Below are 24931 nucleotides of genomic sequence, written 5' to 3'. Positions count from 1 at the left end.
GGATATGTCAAGTGCTGTGGAAATCAGGAGATTCAGGCAGTTCAAATGAGCATAAAGCTTTATTGCAAGCTTAAGTTCTCTACAAGAAACTGACCAACTGATGGTCACGGGAAATGCACAGAGGTAAGCCAGGCATTCAAGGTGGGCTGGACTTAGGTCTCTTGTAAGTGCGCAGAGACTCCTGACTTATGATGTGTTTGATCCTTCCTCCAGGCTCACTTTTGTCATCTCCTAGGCTCAAATTACCTCTTGGTAAATACCTCCCATGTTTGCTTGTAAAACACTGGTTCTCAGCAAAAATAAATAAATAAATTTAAGGCACATAACCATGGGACTCTGCAAACAGTCATACAAATATGGTCTGTCATTAAGGACCCATCATAAGTCAAGGACTACTTGCACCATGTAGAAATTATTAGCTATATGAAAGTTACATGAATTAAAAACTAAAAGCAAGCATCCAAAATAAGGAGCAGAAACATTAGATGTGTATAGAAGAGTAGAAAAGGTTAGTATATGGAAGACTATATCTAGTTACAATTACAGGTCATAATCCAAAGAATTTTGAACCGCTGCTGTACAGAACCTGGCAACACATAGAATGATATAGCAGGATTGGTACCTGAAAGCAATAGGGTGTTTTAAAATTATCCTGGCCACCCAAGGTATTTATGCAGTAATGGTAAGATGAGGCTAGCACAAATGTCTTTGTAGTAGTATAGGTAGTCCTCAACTTATGACCACAACTGAGCCCAAAATTTATGTTGCTAGGTGAGAAATTTGTTAAGTGAATTTTACCCCATTTTACAACTTTTCCGGCCATTTTTGTTAATTGAATCACTGCTGTTGTTAAATTAGCAACACAGTTGTTAAGTGAATCTGGTTTCCCCATTGACTCTGCTTATCAGAAAAATCACCACATGACCTTGAGACATAGCAGTGGTCATAAATATGAACTAGTTGCCAAGCATCTGAATTTTGAACACGGGATCATGGGAATGCTGCAACAGTCATAAGTGTGAAAAGTGGCCATAAATCACTTTCTTCAGTGCCGTTGCAATTTTGAACAGTCACTAAGCGAACTGTTGTACGTCAAGGACAATCTCTACAGGCATTGGAGAAGCACATGCCCTTTGTTTCTTGTGTCCAGAGTGAGAGAAGCATTATCTTCTCAAGTAAGCAGTCTTCTTGTAGTGACCTTCAAAGACTGCTGAGGGGAGGTCATGATATAATGTCACAATAAATACCCTCCTGTGTTTAAATACTTCGAGTTTTAATTAGCTATGCCTTTAGGTGAGGCAGAGTACCTGTTGGCAATAAATGTTGGAGTTCTGGCTAGATCCAACAGGTCCTCTGTGTCTGCTATAAGTTCATTTGATAAGTGTTTTGGCCTGATCATATCCCATGACAAGTAGGAGACTTGAGATGTTAGCTGTCACTGCTTGTTTTCATGTGGATTGAAAATCCTCACTCCCAGTGAATAGGACAGGGCTGTCAAAAATGGGAGAAAAGTTGCAATACCTCAAGTGACACCCGCCGTGACGGCACGAGTTTAACACCTCTGGAATAGGGCAAGACCAGAGAAAATAAAGGCAACAGTTGAGAATGGTCACCCACACTGTAGTCTCACTTTCATGATGCCTGTCTCAGGTCCCAAGGTGACATTAGAGACACAATTAGGGCTGGCTGAATTCAGAATAAATGCTTCGGAATGTTAACTGATCTTATTTAACTTGCTATTTTCTGCCATACTAATTGTTCAGAAAATTAGAAAAATACAGGTATATTTGGGATTAGGGGCAGGATTACCAGAAGAAGTTTGTTTTTGTTACAAAAGCATAACTGATCCTTCATTTGTATTTCTTTGCGGTATTACTGAAAAACATCACCGTGACAATTAGCAGCAATAAAAAGCTGGTTATGATACAGAAACATTAAGTGTGGCAGACACATTGGGCTTCTAAGCAGCAAATTTCAATTTGAGCGAGAAACATTCACCTGGATTATTTGGAAGGAAATAATTGTTTGGACGATCTAATTTAGGTATTAGGTAGCATCAAATTAAAATTGATTTTGGAAATGACTCTAAATTAGCACTATACCTATACGTTGGCAAATATAAGGAAAACATTTGTCCTGTTGGTCTAAGACTAGATCTTTTAAGCATCCAGAAACACAGGAGACTCTAATAAAATCATGGAAACCATAACAGAGCTGTTCTCAGCCATAAAGAGTCACATTACAGTAAGAAGAAGGGTCTGTTCATTTGGATTAAGCATGTTTTTCAGGTTTTTAAAGCACTAAAAGCCTGCAAATCTTGTTTGCTTCCCATGTTTATGGAAAACAGAAACCTGTGCTTTTCTTGGGCAATGTCAAATCTATCATTATTGTTCTCTAACAGCAAAAGTACATTGATTCACTTTAAAAATGTTACCCTGTATGTATGTGTGTGTGTGTCTGTCTGTCTGTCTGTCTATCACCATAAAATACCCAGAAGAATGATATTAGTACAGCGTCAATCATAAAAGTCCAAATACAAACAAAGGCTAGAGATGCGCAGAAGCTTATTGTTTTCTAAGAAGCAACAACAGGGATTCCTAATTAAGTTTAAGACTAATTATGTTACTACTGTTATTTATTCAGTAAACTATGGGTACATTCATGTTGGCTAAGCACAGTGTGGCTAAGTTTCATGGTGGCACAGTGGTCAGAATGCAGTACTGCAGGCTAAATCTGCCGACTGACAGGAGTTCAATTCTGACTGGCTCAAGATTGAGTCAGCCTTCAATCCTTCCGAGGTTGGTAAAATGAGGACCCAGATTGTTAGGGAAAATATGCTGACTCTGTAAACTTCTTAGAGAGGGTTGTAAAGCACTATGAAGCAGTATATAAATTTAAGTGTTAGTGTACAACCCAACCAATGCTGGTATTTTTCAAATCTCAGCAGATCATTTCACCCAAAAAAATCTATAGACCTTTTAATCATGTTTATGGTCATGAGGCCAAGGGATAGGAAAGCACGTGTTGTGTAAAAGTATACAGATGCTCTTGATTGTACCATTAAGAGGCATATCTCAATTTCCTAACTGCATAATCAATCAATATCATTTTTCCTAAAAAAATTGATGTAAAAGTCATTGGAAGGCAGTACCATGTACTTAATCATGAAGATCAAAGCTAGTATTGCTTTTAATATTTTTTTAAAAAAATTAGGCTTCTTTATTATGCACAAAGCTATTTAACATCCTATTGGAGTTACTCTGACAGATTATGCTCTTTCATGTCTCCCACACGAAAGCCATAATTTTAAGACTGAAAAGCCACATTTTTGTGCCTGATTTCAAAGACTTCAATATTATTTTCAAACTCCTTTATTCTCAGACAAAACACATAATTTACCTGATTATGACAATTCATGACTCATTCCTTTTATCTGTATTTTCAGCTAATCAAACCCCTTCAAGTCATCACCCGAATGCATTATCCCCTAATTATTGCTTGAAAGATAAATATTTGCAGAATTGCCTACTTATGCTCAAACCTAGTGAACGCTCTTTTTTCAATTTATAGGTTCTAACATTTTAATAGCAAAAAACCCCTCTAGATTCTGGATTGATCCGCATATTTATTTCAGACTGAATCAAACTTTGAAAATATCTCGAATGTGAGTTGGGAACTAATAGTAATCTTATTATTTCATTATGTTCTTTAAATTCTTAAAATAGGTGTTTCACTGTGCAAAAGCTTATTATCAGCCTTCAAATAGTATACTACTAGTAGGAGCGGCATCACTAATAAAACAGAACTACCTTAAAAATCTGGCTAAGTGTATAACAATTACATTAAATATTAATATTATTACATGAGGCTTCCTGTTTAGACAGAAGGGAGAGATTATAAGACACAAAGCAATGGAGAGAAAGTCAATGGCACAATTTAGGAGGAAGCAGCAATAAATGCTAAAGATCAAATATTTTATGTTGGGGATGCAGTAAATTTAAAGTCAATCAACACATATGATTGATTATGGCCTCTGGGTGCGTTCTATGGGTTGAATAATCTTAATATTGCTAACTAAGATTTCAATAAGAGAGTTAAGATGAAACATACTGATATTCTATTGAACCACATTCCTAAACTTTGGACTTTCATCTGTTTATGAAGTACTTTAAAGCTATTGTGACTAGATTCTAGAAAAAAATTGTAACACATTTTGAAAAGATATGGTAAAGTACTTCAAAAGATGTCTTGAAGAAACATGTGTAGCCTGAAACTGATTCAGCTGAAGCAGTGACAGAATTGGGGACTTCTTTACAGCAGTGCCTGCCCACTGGAATAAGGTTCTCCCAAGATCCAGATAGCCCCCACTCTGCTTCTGTTTAGAAAAGCCATGGTCTTTATCCAGGTCTTTGGCAGGAGAGAGTGAGACCACTCACTTCATTAAATCTAATCTGTTGTGCTTACCATCTTTTATCTTTATCTTTTATTGAATGTATTGGAATTTATTGTTGTGAGCTGCCCAGAATTGTTAGGAGCTGGGTGGCATACAAGTTTCATAAATCATTGTTCATTATTTTGTTTAAGTTTTTTTTTAATTTTATACATTCTTTATAGTTCCAATTTCGATAAGATAGTTCTCCCCTTCCAAGTTTCATGGCTCTTTTTTTCCTTCTCTTTTACCTTTTGGTAATTTACAATTCCTTTCCTATTATTAAAGCTATGCTGGCTGGAGAATTCTGGGAGTTGAAGTCCACAAGTCTTAACGTTGCCAAGTTTGGAGACCTCTGAGCTAGAGGGCTGTTAGGGACTGCATGTGAGTTTCCAGGAAGCTGCACATAGGTCTGGGCAACAAGTTGCCCCCCCCAATAGATTAAAGTATTCAACATGTGTGTGAGACAGGAGATAATTTCTGCTGTTAGGAGAAATTATCATATATCACAGCTTCGTGATATGAATACAATTGAAATCAAATCTTTGTTACGACGAAGATCAGGGGACAAAAAGAATATGCACTAAACTATTGCATATGTCAGACAGCAATCAATTTGTAACAAGGAGTGTTGCTATCTATGATTGGATCACAGTGAAGACACCCAACAAGTGATTTCTTTGACTAATTTTAATTTCATGTTATAATTCATATAATTTTAAATTTTATTATTAACTACATATTTTCTGATCGTAATGATTGTAATAAAACTTTGATTTTTTTTTAAAAAAATGCAAGAGCATTATTTGGTGTATTGATATCAATGCCATGTATTCCTAGATGACATGGCCAGACATATGTGGTGCTCAGGATATGTAAATTCATAGATTTGAATATGGCACAGGCTTTTTCCAGAATTACATCCAGAATTATGGCAATTTAAGTTCAACACTTCTGGAAAGCAGCAGAATGAGATTAGCTGACATAGAGAAATTAGTATCTTTTTCTCCTTGCTCAATTATATTGCCAACAAATAGTATTTCTTACTTGAAAAATAAAAACAAAAGAAAGTCATGTAATATGATGCATTTCCTTCTTCTAGATAATATGCATCAAAATATTAGGGAGACTTTTAACTTTCCCCGATCTCTGCATTTGAAATTTAATTACATATATTACTTTTTTCCCCATCCATTTTCTTTTTCTATCACTAAGTAACATTTAAGATTCCATATTCAAATTCCCTAGAGGCGGACAGACATCCAAATGCAGAGTAAATATCAGAATGTATTGTATTCAATATACTTTGACTGTAAAAAATAAGACTACTTCGTTCTTTATCAATTTGCAAGTATGTGTTACACCTAAATAATTCTTGGCCATGGAATCTTTTGCATTTTTTTAGTCAGTCTCCCCACTTCCAATTCCTTAAAAGTACTCTGCTTTAGGAAAGATGTGTGTGCGCATGTTAAATTTGTTTCATGACATCATGACTGGAGTGCCATAAGAGATGAAACAGCAGAACATAAATTTTGGCTTGGTGAGCACCCTCTGCTGGCTCCCTCTGAATTAAACAGAACATTTTTTGAAAATGGCCTTGTTTTCATTACATTTTTCAGAAAAGTATCCTGGTTTTCTGATAATTTGCTAGTGGTTTTTCTTAATCTGTTCCTATTTTGAAAATGTATGTTTAATATTACTATTATGATTCATATATACCTCAACTCTCTCAGCATAGATCTGCTGAGATCTATCTGCTGCTTAGATCTGAAAAACAGAGTGCTTGAAAATTATGGATGGAGGTTCGCAACATTGTACAGGAGGTAGAAACTAAAACCATCCCAAAGAAAAAGAAATGCAAGAAAGCAAAATGGCTGTCTGAGGAAGCTTTACAAATAGCTGAGGAAAGAAGGGAAGCGAAAGGCAAGGGAGAAAGATACACCCAGTTGAATGCAGAATTCTAGAGAATAGCTAGAAGAGATAAGAATGCCTTCTTAAATGAACAGTGCAAAGAAATAGAAGAAAACAATAGGATAGGAGGACCAGAGGTCTCTTCAAGAAAATTGGAGATATGAAGGTAATGTTTCAAAGATGGGCATGATAAAGGACCAAAATGGCAGGGACCTAACAGAGGCAGAAAAGATGAAGAAGAGGTGACAAAATTACACAGAAGAACTAAACAAGAATGAGCTTAACGTCCCTGATAACCACGATGGGATGGTCAGTGACCTCGAGCCAGACATCCTGGAATGTGAAGTTGAATGGGCCTTAAGAAGTCTGACCAACAACAAAGCTAGGAGATGTGACAGTATTCCAGCTCAGCTATCCAAAAGCTTAAAAGACAATACAGTAAAAATGCTGCATTCAATTTGCCAGCAAATTTGGAAAACTCAACAGTGGCCACAGGATTGGAAAAGGTCAGTTTACATTCCGATTCCAAAGAAAGGCAATGCCAAAGAATATTCAAACTACCACACCATTGCACTCATTTCACATGCTAGCAAAGCTATGCTCAAAATCCTACAAGCTAGGCTCCAGCAGTAATGGACCAAGAACTACCAGAAGTACAAGCAGGATTTAGAAGAGGCAGAGGAATTAGATATCAAATTGTCAACATACACTGAATCCTGGAGAAAGCTATGGAGTTCCAGAAAAACATCTACTTCTGCTGCACTGACGATACTAAAGCCTTTGGTTGTATAGACCACAATAAATTGTGGCAAGGTCTTAAAGAGATCAGAGTACCAGACCATCTTATTTGTCTCTTGAGAATCCTATATGTGGGTCATGAAGCAACAATGAGAACTGGACATGGAACCAGTGATTGGTTCAAAACTGAGAAAGGAGTTCGGCAAGGCTGTATACTGTCGTCCTGCCTATTTAACATATATGAGAAAGGCGGGACTAGATGAATCACAAATTGGAATTAAGATTGCCGGAGAAATATCAACAATATGCAGATATGCAGATGATACCTCTCTAATGGCAGAAAGTAAAAAGGAACTGAAGAGCTTCTTGATGTGGGTGAAGGAGGAGAGTGCAAAAGTTGGCTTGAAACTCAACATTAAGAAAACTAAGATCATGGCATCTGACCCTCTCAATTCCTGGCAAATAGATGGGGGGAAAAATTGAGGTAGTGACATATTTTATTTTCCTGGACTCCAAGATCACTGCAGATGGGGACTACAGCCAAGAAATTAAGACTCTTGCTCCTGGGGAGGAAGCTATGGCAAATCTAGACATTATATTAAAAAGCAGAGACATCACCCTGCCAACAAAAGTTACATATAGTCAAGGCCATGCTTTTCCCAGTTGCAATGTATGGCTGTGAAAGTTGGACCATAAGGAAGGCTGAGCGCCAAAGAATTTAGATCTTTGAACTATGGTGCTGGAGAAGGGTCCTTCAAGTCCCTTGGATTGCAAGGAGATCAAACCGGTTATTGTGTTCTACAGAAATTCTATTTGTTGGTCCTCAATTTGAGCGGGAATTTTGTTTGTTCTGATTGGCTGAGCAGCCTGACCGTGAACTATAAAAGGGAGCTGTCAGACAGCATCAGCTGTTACCTGTCAGCTGGCCAATTTAGCAACATATCGGCAGACTAGGGTAACCTGTTTCTTTGTTACAATAAACATTGTTTTGTTTTTCAATGCCTGCCTCAGCTCATTCTTAGAAAGAATATGATATTGGTGACGAGGGTGGGATGCCTGCCTGAAAGCTGAGGAAGAGCCAGAGGTATTGTGTTTTGTTTTGTTTTTACCTCAGGATAGACAAGATGTCGACTGCTCCGACATTTCTGTGTTTTCACCCATCGTCAGAAACTTGGGAATCTTACATTAATCATTTTGACTGTTTCCCAGATGCTGCTAATTTGTCTGAGATTTCAAACCATAGGAAAAGCGTATTTCCTAAGCTTTTGCAGGGCCGTACTTTTTGATACCGCCACAGCGCTGTTGGTGCCTCAGACTGTTAAAGCGGTATCCTGGGAAGATTTACAAGAACTTTTAAGTAATCATTACTCGCCTACATCTTCTAGAATTGCGAGGCAGCACGCATTCAGGAGACAAGTACAGGCTGAGGGAGAGACTATCAGTACTCCAAAAAGCAGCATTACATTGCGGGTTCCGGGATCTCGAGGATTAATTACTGGATCAATTAGTATGTGGTATACGAGACCTCAGGCTTCAAAGACGTTTGCTTGCCAAGGGCAATTTAACCCTTAAGATGGCTGTTGAGGAGAAATGTCAATTATCTCTGCTGCTGAGATACAAGGCTCTGACAGCACTGCTACATCCAACCCGAACGCTACTGTGCATTATGACAGTTTTCCTGACAAAAACTCTGAAGCCGATGAAGATGTAAATCGCCTCAGAGGACAGCCTCCACCACAGCGAAAGAATTGGATTCCTGATAACAAACCTATGCAACCGCAAACAACCTGCCTGAGTTGCAGTGGTAATCATTTTCGATCCACATGCAGATTTAGAAACGTAATTTGTTTAAAATGTCAAAGAAAGGGACACATAGCTCGGGTTTGCAAATCAGGAAAAAACTTTAATCCACAATATCAGCCTCAAGTTAGATTACAAAAACAAAAAGAAGAATGTTTTACTATTATTAGGGCTTCTTACAATTCTAAGTCACCTAACAAATTTAACCAGATCTATACAAACAAAATTCATGTGACTGTCTCCTTAGAAGGAAAGCAGTATCCAATGGAAGTCGCTTTCCATTTATCCTGGAGCACGTTAAAAAGGTTAGTTCCTGCTATCACAAAGAAACAACTCCAGCCATGCAAACTGTCCTTAAAAGACTACCAAGGGTGTTCCATTCCAGTAAAGGGCACAGGTAAATTCAATATCCAGTTTCAAAACTTTGAGGGACTACTTCCTCTCACAATAGTAGAAGGCAACCTACCAAGCCTATTAGGGTTAGACTGGTTCACATTTTTGGGACTTACAATATCTGAAATACATTCCATTCAGGATCAGGATTTACAAGCATTATTGAATGATTTTAAGGAAATATTTAGCAAAGAATTAGGTCAGTATGTAGGAACTCCAATCTCATTTACCTTGGACCCCAATAAAGCACCCATCAGGTTAAAACCTAGAAGAGTTCCTTTTGCATTATGACCTACAATAGATGCTGAATTGGATAAATTAATAGCCCAAGGGGTTCTAGAACCCACAGATTTTGCAAAATGGGAGGCCCCTATTGTGACACCTTTGAAGTGTGATGGTTCTATCAGGATTTGCGCAGACTATAAAAGTACCATAAATAAGGGTACTTTTACCCTTAAAATAAATAAATAAGGGTACTATAAATAAGGGTACTATAAAAAGTACCAATAAATAAGCAAACCAATGCTTACCCAGTGTCAATAATCCAGCATCTGTTCCATTTACTGGGAAAGGGGTCTATTTTTGCAAAACTTGATATGGCTCAGGCCTATCAACAGCTACCTGTTGACAACCTTACAGCGGAGGCACAGACAACTGTCACTCATCGTGGTGCTTTTAAATGTACTAGATTATAATTTGGAGTTTCAGTAGCACCAGGGTTATTTCAATGCCTGATAGAGAGACAGCTTCAGGGCATTCCGGGGGTAGTGTCATACTTCGATGACGTTCTCATTTCTGCTTGAAAAAAAGAACTTTTCAAACGTCTCAGAAGGGTCCTAGCCTGTTTCAAAACAGCAGGCCTTAAATTGAAGGAAAACAAATGCAAATTTGCAGTCAGCCAAATAGATTTTCTGGGATACCACATAGATGCCAAAGGTATTCATTCCATTGAGTCAAAGGTAAGAGCTATTAAGGATGACCCTACACCATCCAATAAGACTGAACTGCAAGCGTTTTGGGGGCTCCTCTATAGCTTTTCTTCCGCATAAGGGTTCTGTGGCGGAACCGTTACATAGATTATTGGATGCGAAGGCTTCCTGGTCATGGGGGCCCAAAGAAGAATTCTCTTTCAATGCTGTCAAAGCTCTGTTGTCATCTGACAATGTGTTAATACAATTTGACAGGGATTTACCTTTGATACTTTGCTGCGATGCATCCCCTTTTGGGATAGGCGCTGTGTTGGCACACAAATTGCCAAATGGCCTAGAAGCGCCAATAACATATTTCTCCAGGACCTTATCAAGTACTGAGAGAAATTATGCACAGACCGATAAGGAAGCCTTAGCAGCAGTCGCTTCCATAAAAAAATTTCATGAGTTCCTCTATGGTCACCATTTTCAGCTTGTGACCGATCACAAACCTTTATTAGGCATTTTGTCTGGAGATCGTCCAAGTCCTACAGTGTTGTCTTAAAAAATGCCTAGGTAGACAATATTCCTTGCTGCCTATTCATATACATTAATATACAGAGCCGGGAAACACCTTAGTCATGCAGACGCTTTAAGCCATTGTCCTTTACCAACCCCTGTAATTGACCCCACACCATCGTTAACTGTGTTCTCTTTGGATGATCAACAATTACCTCTGACTGCAGCAAATATTGCTCAATGTTCGTCAAGAGACCACATAAAATTACAGGTTTTGGACTGGGTGAGAGGGCTTGGCCTAAAGAAAAATTAGACACCAATTTCTTACCATTTAGAGCCAGGCAGCATGAGATGTCCACACAGCAGGGGTGTTTATTATGGGGTTGCCATGTCATTGTCCTTAGTAGGTTGAGGCCTGGGATAATAATTTACATGAAGGACATCCAGGTATTGCCAGAATGAAGGCACTGGCAAAGAGTTATGTCTGGTGGCCAGGTATAGACACAGACATAATTACTAAGGTCAGGACGTGCCAGACATGCCAACTATTGAGGCCTGCCCCACCAGCTGCCAATCCAGGGGAATGGGAATTGGCTAAGTCCCCATGATCACGAGTCCACATAGATTTGGCGGGCCCTTTCCACGGCCACATATTCTTAATTGTAGTGGACTCTTATTCCAAATGGGTTGAGTTGTCCCTCATGCATTCTACTACTTTGACAGCTGTCATAAAAGTGTTAGACCGTTTGTTTGCAACTCATGGTTTTCCAGATGTTCTTGTTTCGGACAATAGTCCACAATTTGCATCAGCTAGTTTCAAATTGTTTCTAGCTAAGAAGGGGTCCAGCATGCTCTGACAACCCCTTATCACCCGGCAGCAAATGGGCAAGCTGAAATGGCTGTAAGGGCAGCCAAGGAAGTTTTAGGCAGACTCGAGGGAGAAGATTGGTACTCAAAATTAGCCACTTATTTACTATCACAACATATCACCCCTAGCTCAGTGACAGATCGTTCTCCAGCAGAGATGCTAATGGGAAGTAGGCTTAGGAATAATTTAGATAGGCTCCATGCAAGCTACTTTCCTTCAATTCCATTAGATTCTTTCAGCCAGGTGAGGTCATTCCAGGTAAATGACCCTGTGTATGCTAGGAATTTTGGGAGTAATCCCCTCTGGTTGTCCGGCCAAGTGGTGGTTGTCACAGGCCCCAGGTCTTATAAAATTGGGTTACAGGATGGCAGAATATGGTGACGCCATATCGACCAATTGAGAGGTCGTTGGGGCTCATCCCAGAGTAACTCAGAGGGGAACAAACAGAGGGAATGTTTTGTGGGTATGACACACTGGAGTACGAGACACCGATGAGTGATGAGTGTGCTGACACAAACCTACCTGATGAAGAGTTCTTGAGAGTCCGACTCATCTTCAGCGAGATGTCCAGAGCCACCACGTCCGGAGTGTTTGGTGACAGCTGATCTATTCCAACCAGCTGCAAAGACTGAACTGCGCAGGTCAGGGCCAGAGAGACGCCGTCCCACCTATTTAAATGATTATGCATGCTCCTAGCTGGGGGAAAGGAATATTGTGTTCTACAGAAGTTCTTTGTTGGTCTGCAATTTGAGTGGGAGTTTTGTTTGTTCTGATTGGCTGACTAGCCTGACAGTGAACTATAAAAGGGAACTATCAGGCAGCATCAGCTGTTACCTGTCAGCTGGCCAATTCAGCAACATATCGGCAGACTAGGGTAACCTGTTTCTTTGTTTCAATAAACATTGTTTTGTTCTTCAATGCCTGCCACAGCTCATTTTTAGAAAGAATATAATACCGGTCAATCCTAGAGGAGATCAACCCTGACTGCTCTTTAGAAGGCCAGATCCTGAAGATGAAACTCAAATACTTTGGCCATCTAATGAGAAAGAAGGACTCACTGGAGAAGAGCCTAATGCTGGGAATGATTGAGAGCAAAAGAAGAAGGGGAGAGCAGAAAATAAGGTGGCTGGATGGAGTCACTGAAGCAGTCGGTGTGAGCCTAAATGGACTCTGGGGAATGATAGAGGACAGGAAGGCCTGGAAGAACGTTGTCCATGGGGTCGCGATGGATTGGACATGACTTCGCAACTAACAACAACAAGTCTTCAATCCATAAGTCTGAGTTCCATAAATTAAGCTTTTGAAAGCAATTTAATCTGTGTTTCAAAAACCAATGTAGAGTAGCTGTTGCAAAGGAAATAAATAAGCTATAATTACTATAAGCAGAAGTAGACAATTGTTTCCAGGAATGCAGGGGTGCAAGCCTTAGAAAGGAGAGATGAATGTTATACATGTACAAGTATGACACTTTTCACCTACATTTTTTTTAATATCAATCTTCCTTAGTCAACTGCTGATCCAAACATGAACTGATATAGTTCAAAAAACATCACCTAGACTGCCAGCTAAAATTAACTGAGGCAATTACACTTCATAGACAACTCTTCAAATGAGACAGCCAGAAAAGACTGCCTTGCTGTTGTTAAGTCTGTTCTAATATTAATATTCTATATTCTAATACTCTTAAATATTTGCCGACATATGTTCTAAAACCGGAGATCTTTCTCTAGTTGTTCCTAAGAAGTGGCTACAAGAATGAGACTTCTAGTTAGTAGCACTATGATCTTGGTTTTGGCTTCTCTCAATCCGACCATGAGCTACATATATCCTCTTATAACTTATTTGATGAGCTTTCAAAGCTTCTCTGGTTCACAGTCAGTGAATTTCAAGAATTCAAAACAATTCCTAGCATTCATCTTGAAAACAGCCGGTTTATCTTCATTATCATATTATGAAAACTAGTTGGTTTTATTCTTTCTGTTTAGCTTGATTTGGAACTTAAACACGGGCAGTTTATGATATGTTCTATAGACCAGGGGTCGCCAACCTTTTGGATCTCGGGGACCAGCAAACTCATACTTTTAAATCCCGAGGACCACTAATACAATTTTTTTAAAAAAAGCTAATATATTTAATATAATTTTTTATGTTAAATACAAATATTAAATATAAATATTATATATATATATATACACATACATACATACATACATATATATATATATATACATATATATATTCTTAAGTTTTCACGGGTACTTACATGTATGGCATTCAGCTTTGTTCGGGTATTTTCCCACGTCATTGTAGTTGTGCTTTTAAAGTTATAGCAACGTTTCGGCAGAATCTCATCTGCGATCATCGGAAGCCTGATGAACAGAAGCCTGATGATGGCAGAGGAGATTCTGTCGAAACATTGCTACAACTTTAAAATCACAACTACAATGACGTGGGAAAATACCCGAACAAAGCTGAATGCCATACACACGCACACACACACACACACACACACACACATATACACATACATACGATACACACACACACACACACACACACACACTTACTTAATTATAACAAAAATGTAAATGCTTAATGATAACAAAATAAAACATTCCGGGCTGGAAGCCTCCCCCCACATGGCACCTTCCAAAGAGACAGAAGAGCGGGCGGTGTGTGTGTGTGTCTGAGCTGAGGGGACTCGGGGCAACTGCCACTGGGAAAAGCAGAGGCAGAAAAGGGGCTTTGCTCTCCTTGGGGGGCATCACCCCTTGGCTGCCACTCCAGGGGCTTCTCAGCAGGCATCTGCCTGTAGAAGGACTGTCGCTCTTGGTGATTAATTGGGGAAGAGGAGGAGGAGAAAGTGGGAGCTCCTTTCAGATCCTGGATGGAGGATTGAGAGGCTCAGATCTGCAACCGAGGAAAAGCTGGGGGGGGCTCTTCCAGTATCACCTGGAGACAGGCAAGGGAAAGGTATTCCTGGGGGCACTTTGCTCGCTTTAGCACTATGCTGCCAAACCCAGCCACAGCCAGTGATTATTTGGGGGTGGGGGGGGGAGAGAGAAAGCATCTCTCACATTAGCAGGAGAGGAAAGGAGACGAAACAAAGCTCACTCTTTCACTGAGACCTACAAAACGCCAATCTACCGTGTTTCAGGATTTCTTCGAAATCATCAAACGCTCCCACTTGCAGTTCCCGTGCTTCCCGGCTCAGGTCCCTGAGATGCACACTCCCACACATGGCGGCAACAACAGTCCCCTCCCTTAGTGCCCACTGTCAGCTCTCCCCATTAGTTTTCTAGCGTTGAATTGCTCCCGGCTCTCTTTCCTCCTCCCCACCCATGTGCAGGCAAGAAAGGAAAGAGAGAGGGAGCCGTGCACAGCCCCCCCCTTTTCCAGCCCTTGCTGCCTCTCCCAACATCGAAGCCTCGGAAACGCAGGCAAAGCCGCCACAGTGGTAGCGCCCTGAGTTGCTCCACTCCTCCTCCAGCACCACTTCCTTCTCTGGGTAGGGCTATTCTTAACTAACCGAGCCTCCACTTTTACATCAGTGTGGTGCATAAACTTGAACAATCATCGCACTAAAGAGTTGTCCACTAAGTCTAATTGGGATTGTCAATTTGCTTTGTATTCAAGCATTATCATTGGTATATCCTTCCTTATTTTGAGTGGTGCAGTGGCCTAGAGGTGGGGCCCTTGCCTCACAATCAGGAGGCTGTGAATTCAGTCTTAGGTAGAGGCAGATATTTCTCTCAATGGGCACACTGAGAACATATCTGCTGAAAAACAACTCCACATTGCCGACAGAAAGAGCATCCAGCCAGTAAATACTCAGCTCCATTCAGCTGCCCAGACTCCACCCTGCAAGGGATTATGGGGATGTTAAAAGAGGATGATGATCCTTCCTTATTATGAAAGCAATGCCCTTTCTTTCTAGTTCTTCATGTTCTTAATAATAAACAGTATGATCTAGCAAAAGTGTCCAATTCTTTCTATTGTCACATTGGTGATTATCCATCTTCTTTGTCTTCCTGTATTTCTGCTGCCCAGTATAAGTGCCATTTGCTTTATCTGGGCAGCTGGGAAGATCTTCGGGCCTTGGGTAACCTTGCAGGTATATGGAGATCTAGCATTTTTTGCTTATCCATCCCAGAACTGCCCTACCTACCTCCACCATAATGAGGCATCGTAATACAACTTGGGAAGGGGTATTATTATTACAATTGTTTCCCTTTTTAGATCTTTGCTGTTTTTGGTGGTTTTATTATATGTTTGCTTTTTAAATATAGTTTATGCACCACTTCAAAGAAGCAAAACAGCTGAAACATAAATAAATAGCCCAACGGACAAAACAGTGTATTCACTTAAATGGCTCCTTATTTATTTTTATTTGACTTGGTGTCCTTTTTTATATTCACACAAAATGTGCTAACTGCAAATTAACAGCAATCCTTTCTTTCACCACTGAACAGATTATTCCCTTTTGTTATAATTCATACAAAACTGATGGTTAGCATCACAGCTTTCCTTGATAAAAGCAATTTTTAAAGAAATTCCCCCCACATGGTGACAGCATAAGCATAGTTTCTCAACTGGATCTGTGCCACCTTTAGTCACACACACAGCTGGTGTTTCCTCACTAAAACACCCTCTTCATAAACAAGAAATCTTGATGTATTGTAACTTGTTTCTATTAATTTGAATTGCTTCTGCTACAATAAATTGTCTGTAGTTATGTTTTCATTAAATACACAACCTAGAATGAATGCCTGCCAGACTAGTAGAAGAGCTTAGAACTCTTTAGAGCTGGGGTGTCAAACTCAATTTCATTGAGGGTCGCATCAGGATTGTGTTTGACCTTGGGAGCGGGGGCAGGTGGCTGTGGGGGCATGGCCAGCTCGACATCACTTGTGTTGGGGGCATCTTTGGTGGCCTGGGCAGGGCTGGGAGGATCCATTGGCTCCAGCAGAGGAAGGTGAGACCAGCGAGAGCTCCAAATCCTTATCCTCCGGACAAGGGTCTGCTGATGGCCAAGTGCTAAGGCAGGACCTTCCTTCCTTTCTTTTCTTTTTCTTTCCTTCTTCCTTCTCCTTTCTTCTTCGTTCCCCTCTTTCCTTCTTCTTCTCTTCCTATTTTTCCTTCTTTTTATTTGTCTTCCCTCTTTCCCTTTCTCCTTTCCTGTCCCTTCTTGGATGCTCAAATGCAAAAGGGGAAATATTTCTCCTTTTGTTTTGTTTTGCTTTTAGTTTGTTTTGCTAGCCCTCTGCCAGCGAAAACTAAAAACGGGGGAGCCGTGTGCAGCCTGTCCGCCCCCCCCAGGCCCCAGTTTTGGTCTGGACGGCCTCCTGCAGCCCTCTGCCAGCGAAAACAGAGCTCCATTTTTGCTGGCAGAGGTCCTTTGCTGTTTCCAGGGCTGCCCTGCAGGCCAGATCTAAGCAGCCCATGGATCAGATCCGGCCTGCAGGGCTTGAGTTTGACACCGCTGCTTTAGAGGTTTCCTAGGGGCGCAGACCTGACTACTGTCATTTGAAAGGGCTTTTTCTTTAAAAAAAAATCCGTTATCAGAAAAATTACAATCTACTAAGAAGGAAGATAGTATAATGCCTGCTGTCTTCAGAGACACGCAAATATCTTCAGCATCTGCACAATGCTTTGTAAACTATCAACCTCAATTTTATGCTTATTTTCTATGAGGATTAGCACATTATAAGAATAGAATAGAATAGAATAGAATAGAATAGAATAGAATAGAATAGAATAGAATAGAATAGAATAGAATAGAATAGCTTTATTGGCTAAGTATGATTGGACATACTAGGAATTTGGCTCTGGTGCATAAGCTCTCAGTGTACATACAAACAACAACAAAGTGATAAGTCATACATCATAAATCATAAAATATAATCATAAATCATAAGATACAATTGATAAATCATAATATACCAATAGGAGAACGTAGTAGGAAAAATGGGCAGTGAGAAAGATGAGAAGATGAAAAGATGGGAAAGATAAGAAGATGACAAGGATAGGAGCAATTCACCCTACTACCTAGGTAAACATCTTTAGGCATAAGACAGTGCTGTGGGAGTTAGGTGTTTAGCAGAGTAAACCATGGCATGGGGGAAGAAACTATCTTTGTGTCTAGTCGTTTTGGCATGTAATGCTCTATATCTGTGTCTAGAGGGGAAAAGTTGAAACTTCTCCCCTCAAGGAGAAATTACAAAAATGTAAATTACAAAAATTTACTCCACATGCAGAAATTCTGTTTTATTTCATTATCATACACTAAATAAAATCTATCAGAAAAAAGGGTTGTGATGATATTATACATTGTATTTAATGTATTGAAGTTGGAAGACACCCTAGCATTTGATCAATAAAGGCTCATAAACTTCTCAGTGTAGGTATCCACATTAATACATCCTTGTCAAACAGAAGTTGGCTTCATTTGAATTCAGTGAAAGGAAGCCATTGAGCATTTATTTCTATTACCAAACTGTAGCATTACCTCAAAGAATTGTTTAATGGAGAAAAACATACGACATCTTGGGCTCATAAAAGAAAGATAAGATACAAATCAAACAAATACATGAATAAAATTAGAATATACCTTCCTCTAATTTAAATATATTATTCTATGTCCTGCTGTGGAACAATAGAACAGATTGTGATTTCCTTCTGCATGACTTTTGTTCAAATATTTGAAGAATGTTTTCTTATCTCCTCTGCATCTTCTCAAGGCTCAACATGCCCTGCTCCTTCAACCTTTCTTCTTAACTTTTGAACTTAACTTTTAGATCCATCATGATCCTTACCATCCTTCTCTAAATCTATACTATCTTCTCTGAAACTGTAACTAGACACGAGTTGAGGTGACTGAATTAAAATTTGAAACTGAATTACTTCCCAGGATTTTAAAATTATAATATTTTGACGCAGATTAAAAATGGTATTTTTCTTTATTATTACACCATGCTGATAGTTCATATTTACCTTTCCCCCCACAAATTTCAAATCAGGTATTCCTCATCCTGACCTTTGCACAGGAATAGTAACACTCAGTGGTGGGATTCAAGATTCTTTTACTACCGGTTCTGTGGGCGTGGCTTTGTGGGTATGGCAGGGGAAAGATACTGTAAAATCTCCAGTCAGAGGTGGTATTTGCCAGTTTTCTGAACTACTCAAAATTTCTGCTAGTGGTTCTCCAGAACTGGTCAGAACCTGCTGAATACCACCTCTGTCTGTACTGTGCTGGTGAGTTCCCATTTAGAATACTGAGCCTAATTCTCCTCACAATACAAAAAAGATGCTGAGGGGCCCTAGAAAGAGTACAGAAAAGAACAATGAAGATGAACAGCTAAAGGAACTAGGTATGTTTAAGCGTAACAAAGAGAAGTGTGAAGCAGTCAAGATAGCAGTCTTCCAATACTTGAAGGGCAGGCTCAGCGAAAAGGAATCATTTTTTCTCCACAACACCCAACAATAGGTCAAGGAGCAATGCTTGGAAGCTCATCAGAGGGAAATCCAGCCTGGAAATGAGGAATTTCCTGACAGCAAGAATTATTAAGCAGTGGAACAGTTTGCCTCCCAAAACTGTGAGTGCTCCATTACTAGAAGGTTTTCAAGAAAAGATAGGGCAACAATTTGGCTCAGATAATACAAGGATTCCTGCCTTGGGCAGGGGCTTGGACTGGAAGACTTCCAAGGACCCTTCCTATTCTACGATTCTATACAAGAGGATATATGCATGCATCAAATTGTAAAATTCTAAGAATACATTTTATTGCTCCCCAGTGTGCAATGCTTCATAGTAGTTGTGCAATATTCATATGGCAATTAAAGTAATAATTTTCACATTTTCTTCAACATTCTTATTCAAAGAATCCTGGAGGGGAAAATGATTTAACCTTTATCATCTAAAACCACGTATTGAAATCACAGCATTGCAACTGGTTTAAACCTATCCCTAAAGAGAAGATAGTAATATTAATCTATTACTACCTGAAACGAATCTTCAATGGTCACTTACCGGTTCATTTGCTGCCAATGCAAGAGCTACATTTACTGAAAAAGAAAAAGAATTTATTAAAATTCTTGCAGCGTTAACATCAAAAGTTCAATCAATAGAAGGAATGTGTCTACATTGCTGAGCTATATTTTTCTTTAAAAAATCTGGGCAATGAATCACTGAGTTGTAGTTATTGTAATCCATAGCTAATAATACTGGAAATAATACTTTGGAAAGCATACTCTGTACATTTTAAGTCAGGATGAGGAACATGTTATGACACCCAAAGATTGCATGGGATCTTGATTCTTATTTATTTATAGAAGGCATCAAATCAATAGTCTCATGATGATTTACAATTAAATACAAATACATAAGTAATAATTAACATAAATCAAAATATAAGACAAAGATTAAACACAATACTTTGAAATTAAAAAATGGTGGCAATTCACTAATCAGTTGAATTTAAATACCACTGCAATAGTTAAGACAGATGATGGTCCGAATCTTAATTCTAGCGGAGTCTATTTTACAATAACTGAGAAAAAGGACTTCCTGGCCTTCACTTCCTTTTTTTTTTTTTAAATAAAAATGGGTTATAACCCAAAGGATGACTGAGGTGGGTGAAGGCAGATTTGTAGGAAACTGGATGCCAACCTAGACTTTCTGAATTAAATCTAGCACAGAAGAAGGACAAATGAAAAATTATTTGGAATAAAAAAAGCTGCAACTCTAAAGAGTTCAGTGGTATAATGAAACTGAAGGAGGCAACCATTGGCAATAAATTAGCTGTACGCCTGGAATGTTAAAAAGAAATTATGGAAATGAGCTTGGAGTTTGTTTGTCTGTCCATTAGCAGAATACTGTAAGACTCTGCCAACAGAAAAGGATCAAACTTGGCATATGGAAAAAAAAGCCAAAAAAAGATCTGGTTGGAAAATTGGTCAAAGGGATCTGCAAGTGGCAGAAAAAAGTATTTATTTATTTAACAAACCATTTTATTAAAAAAAAATACAACTTACAACAATAAAAATTGTAATAAAAAATAAAAATAAAAAAGGTGCAAAGAAGAAAAAATAGAATATAAAGAAAAGGAAATGTATAAACTGACTTCCCTGTTTATCACAATATTCAGGTGAAACTTGAAAAAATAGAATATGGTGCAAAAGTTCATTTATTTCAGTAATGCAACTTAAAAGGTGAAACTAACATATGATAGACTCATTTCATGCAAAGCAAGACAGTTCAAGCCATGATGTGTCATAATTGAGATGGTTATGGCTTACAGCTCATGAAAACCCCAAATCCACAATCTCAGAAAATTAGAATATTACATGCAATCAATAAAACAAGGATTGTACATAGAACAGTATTGGACCTCTGAAAAGTATAAGCATGCATATATACTCAGTACTTGGTTTGGGCCCCTTTTGCAGCAATTACTGCTTCAATGTAGAGTGGCACGGAAATTATCAGCCTGTGGCACTGCTGAGGTGTTATGGAAGACCAGGATGCCTCAATAGTGGCTTTCAGCTCTTCAGCATTGTTCAGTCTCATGTCTCTCATCTTTCTCTTGGCAATGCCCCATAGATTCTCTATGGGGTTCAGGTCAGGTGAGTTTGCTGGCCAATCAAGTACAGTAATCCCATGGTCATTAAACCAGGTTTTGGTGCTTTTGGCAGTGTGGGCAGGTTCCAAGTCCTGCTGGAAAATGAAGTCAGCATCCCCATAAAGCTTGTCTGCAGAAGGAAGCATGAAGTGCTCCAAAATCTCCTGGTAGACGGCTGCGTTGATCCTGGACTTAATGAAGCACAGTGGAGCAACAGCAGATGACACGGCTCCTCAAATCAACACAGATTTTATTTGTTGTATTTATTTTTATTTATTTGATTTGTCAATTGCTTACAAGATAATAGGTATAAGTATATACATAGTTATGAGTACATGAAAGGGTACATATGAGAAAATAAAAGAAACAATAGGACAGGGACAGTAGGCATGTTGGTGCGCTTATGCAGGCCCGCTACAGACCTCTTAGGAAAGGGGTGAAGTCAACAGTAGACAGTCTAAGGTTGAGGTTTTGGGGGTTTGGGGAAGAAACCACAGTCAGGTAGAGTATTCCAGACATTGACCACTCTGTTGCTGAAGTAGTATTTCCTGCAATCAAGTTTGGTGTGGTTAACCTTGAGTTTGTATCTATTGTGTGCTCTTGTGTTGTTATGGTTGAAGCTGAAGTATTCATTGACAGGTAAGTCATTGCAATGTATGATTTTATCTACCATACTTAGATCAGACCGAAGATGGCATAATTCAAGGTTTTCTAGGTGTAGAATTTCAAGTCTGGTGGCATAAGGTATTCTGCAACGAGTAGAGGAGTGGAGAACTCTTCTTGTGAAATATTTCTGGACTTTCTCAACTGTGCTAATATCAGATACGTAATGTGGGTTCCAGACTGATGAGCTGTATTCAAGTATTGGTCTAGCAAATGTTTTGTATGCTCTAGTTAGTAGTGTGATATTACCAGAGAAAAAGCTACGTAGGGTTAGGTTAACAACTCTTAATGCCTTTTTGGCTATGTAGTTACAGTGAGCTCTAGCACTTAGATCATTAGAGATGAGTATTCCAAGGTCCTTTACAGAGCTTGGATCATCAACAAGGTCTTGAGTATTCAGCTTGCATTTTATTTTCTGATTCTTTTTGCCAATATGTAGGACAGAGCATTTATTTGTTGAGATTTGAAGTTGCCATTTGTTTGACCATTCTGATACATAGTCAAGGTCTTTTTGAAGGGTAGCAGTATTGTCTGTGGTATTGAACAGCTTTACATCATCAGCGAAGAGAACGCAGTTGCTCTTAATATGATCACAGAGATCATTTACGTAGAGTATGAAGAGAGTTGTGGAAACTTCACACTGGACTTCAAGCATCTTGCACTGTGTGCCTCTCCATTCTTCCTCCAGACTCTGGGTCCTTGGTTTCCAAATGAGATGCAAAAGTTGCTCTCATCAGAAAAGAGGACTTTGGACCACTGAGCAAAAGACCAGTTCTTTTTTTCTTTAGCCCAGGTAAGACTCTTCTGATGTTGTTTGTTATTCAGGAGCGGCTTGACAAGAGGAATACGACATCTGAAGCCCATGTCCAGGATCCGTCTGTGTGTGTTGGCTCTTGATGCACTGACTCCAGCCTCAGTCCACTCCTTGTGTAAGTCCCCACTTTTGAATGGCCTTTTCCTGACAATCCTCTCCAGGCTGCAGGAGTCCCTGCTGCTTGTGCACCTTTTTTCCCACACTTTTCCCTTTCACATAACTTTCTATTAATGTGCTTTGATACAGCACTTTGGGAACATCCAACTTCTTTTGCAATTACCTTTTGAGGCTTTCCCTCCTTATGGAGGGTGTCAATGATCGTTTTCTGCACAACTGTCAGGTCAGCAGTCTTTCCCATGATTGTGCTTCCTACTAAACCAGACTGAGAGACCATTTAAAGGCTCAGGAACCATTTGCGGGTGTTATGGCTTAATTAGCTGATTAGAGTGGGACACTTTGAGCCTAGAATATTGAACCTTTTCACAATATTCTAATTTTCTGAGATTGTGGATTTGGGGTTTTCATGAGCTGTAAGCCATAATCATCTCAATTATGACACATCACGGCTTGAACTATCTTGCTTTGCATGTAATAAGTCTATCTCATATATTAGTTTCACCTTTTAAGTCCCATTATTGACATAAATGAACTTTTGCACGATATTCTAATTTTTCGAGTTTCACCTGTATATAAACATTTTAGTAACTTATCCCATCTCTTAAAATACAACAAATGATTTCTTCATACCATATTCCCATCTCTTATCTATAAAAAAATCCATAGTCATTTTAATTCTGATGTCAGCAAAAGTCCATTACCAGAGATAACATAACTATTCTAACCTTCATCAAATAAACCAACTTTTCATTCCTTTAAAATTCTCAATCTTTAGCCTCTTAAATAATATCCTAAAACCTTATTATTTTTTGTTCCTTTTGTCATGCGCGAACAATCAGGATCACGTTTTAAGTTCCAGTTAAGAAGATTTATTGCTGAAGCCGATACACAAGAATTTTATCAACTAATAATTTTATCAACACTAAATTAGCGCCGGATAAGGATAGAATTCAAGGAGCGGGGTCTGAATTTTGAACTCTTCTGGAAACACAATGACTCCAGACTGATTCCTCTCTTGATTCTGTCCCCAAGCACTGCTTCTTCTCCTGCACTTCTCACAAATTTTTCAAAGTTTAACAAGTCTCTTTTATAAATCCAACATAGGAAAATTATCAAGGTCAATCTCATTATTTGTATATGTCTTTTAATTATTAAGACATCAGCTGATTTCTTTTGTACAGCCATTTTAATATCTTTTCCTGAAAAATATCTTACCCAGACATTTCGCAGAGAAAAACATTCCTGAATATATTTCCCCAATTCATCCCTAAGGGAAAAGTGGTTGGAGAGTAGAGACTCCTCCTTTCCTCTCTGAACACATGACACAAAACAGAACATACAAGCCCTCCATATGATTTCCTGTGAACACATACACAAATGCAACACAAGAAAAGAAAAAACATTTTCCCATGCACAGACACAAAACACATGTATTAATTCTTGTCAGACTCTCATAGTTGCATAAACTCCATACACAAGAAAGTTATATGTCTCTGCTCTGGAATGAAAAATGCATGCACATACATATACACCACCTTAAGGCCTCCTATGGCACTATTCATCAAAGGGCTGAAGAAACTTGCAAACATCAAGCTCTGTATAGTTTCACCCTGTTTTATGGATGCTGCTTGGAAAGCAACATTCCAAAACTTACTGGGAGGGATAAAAAAAACCAGTGAATTCTTTTCAGCCAGGGTGCTACTTATGAGCAGTCTAGATCTCTGTCTCCTTCTTCCTAATCTTTAGGCCCGGAAATAAGGCAAGTTAGACCCAACACAGCTGGCAGGTGGATAAAATAATAAATAAATAAATAAAGGTGGATAATTAATTTTTCTGAATAAATCAGAAAAAAGACTTCTTCTTAAGGACTGAACATCTTAATTAATCTTTAAAAAACCTACTCCTTTTGATAATGCTAATTCGGTATCATTTGCTGCCTTGAGTAACTATGTGTGTATATGAATGTTATGCATATGTTTATGTGTGTGTATGCATGCGTGTATAAATGCTATGTATGCATGTGTGTATGTGTGCATGCATATGGGTGCATGAATGTTATGTATGCATGTGTGTATATGTATGTGTGTGCAATGTATGTGTATGAATATAATGTATGCATGTGTATGTGTGCATGCATATGTGTATGTTATG

At 38.9% G+C, this 24931-nt stretch overlaps 1 protein-coding gene across 2 annotated transcripts in view; it reads right to left on the bottom strand.

Moving 5' to 3' along the window:
* The window catches only part of NUBPL (NUBP iron-sulfur cluster assembly factor, mitochondrial), a 68905-nt gene that overhangs the window by 43102 nt on the left and 872 nt on the right, over positions 1-24931 (bottom strand). For both annotated transcript variants that reach the window (XR_015741074.1, XM_026710872.2), the window contains exon 3: positions 19596-19630. Coding sequence is in view for 1 of the 2 variants with exons in the window: in XM_026710872.2 (XP_026566657.1) it covers positions 19596-19630 (35 nt within the window). In the remaining variant the exon portion in view is untranslated. The remainder of the gene's footprint in view (positions 1-19595; positions 19631-24931) is intronic.

Source organism: Pseudonaja textilis, chromosome 1, assembly GCF_049901715.1.
Source record: "Pseudonaja textilis isolate UNSWEBS1 chromosome 1, rPseTex1.2, whole genome shotgun sequence".
NCBI classification, from domain to species: domain Eukaryota; kingdom Metazoa; phylum Chordata; class Lepidosauria; order Squamata; family Elapidae; genus Pseudonaja; species Pseudonaja textilis.
Note: the sequence above shows the minus strand (reverse complement) of the source record. Positions and strands in the feature narration are given on the sequence as shown.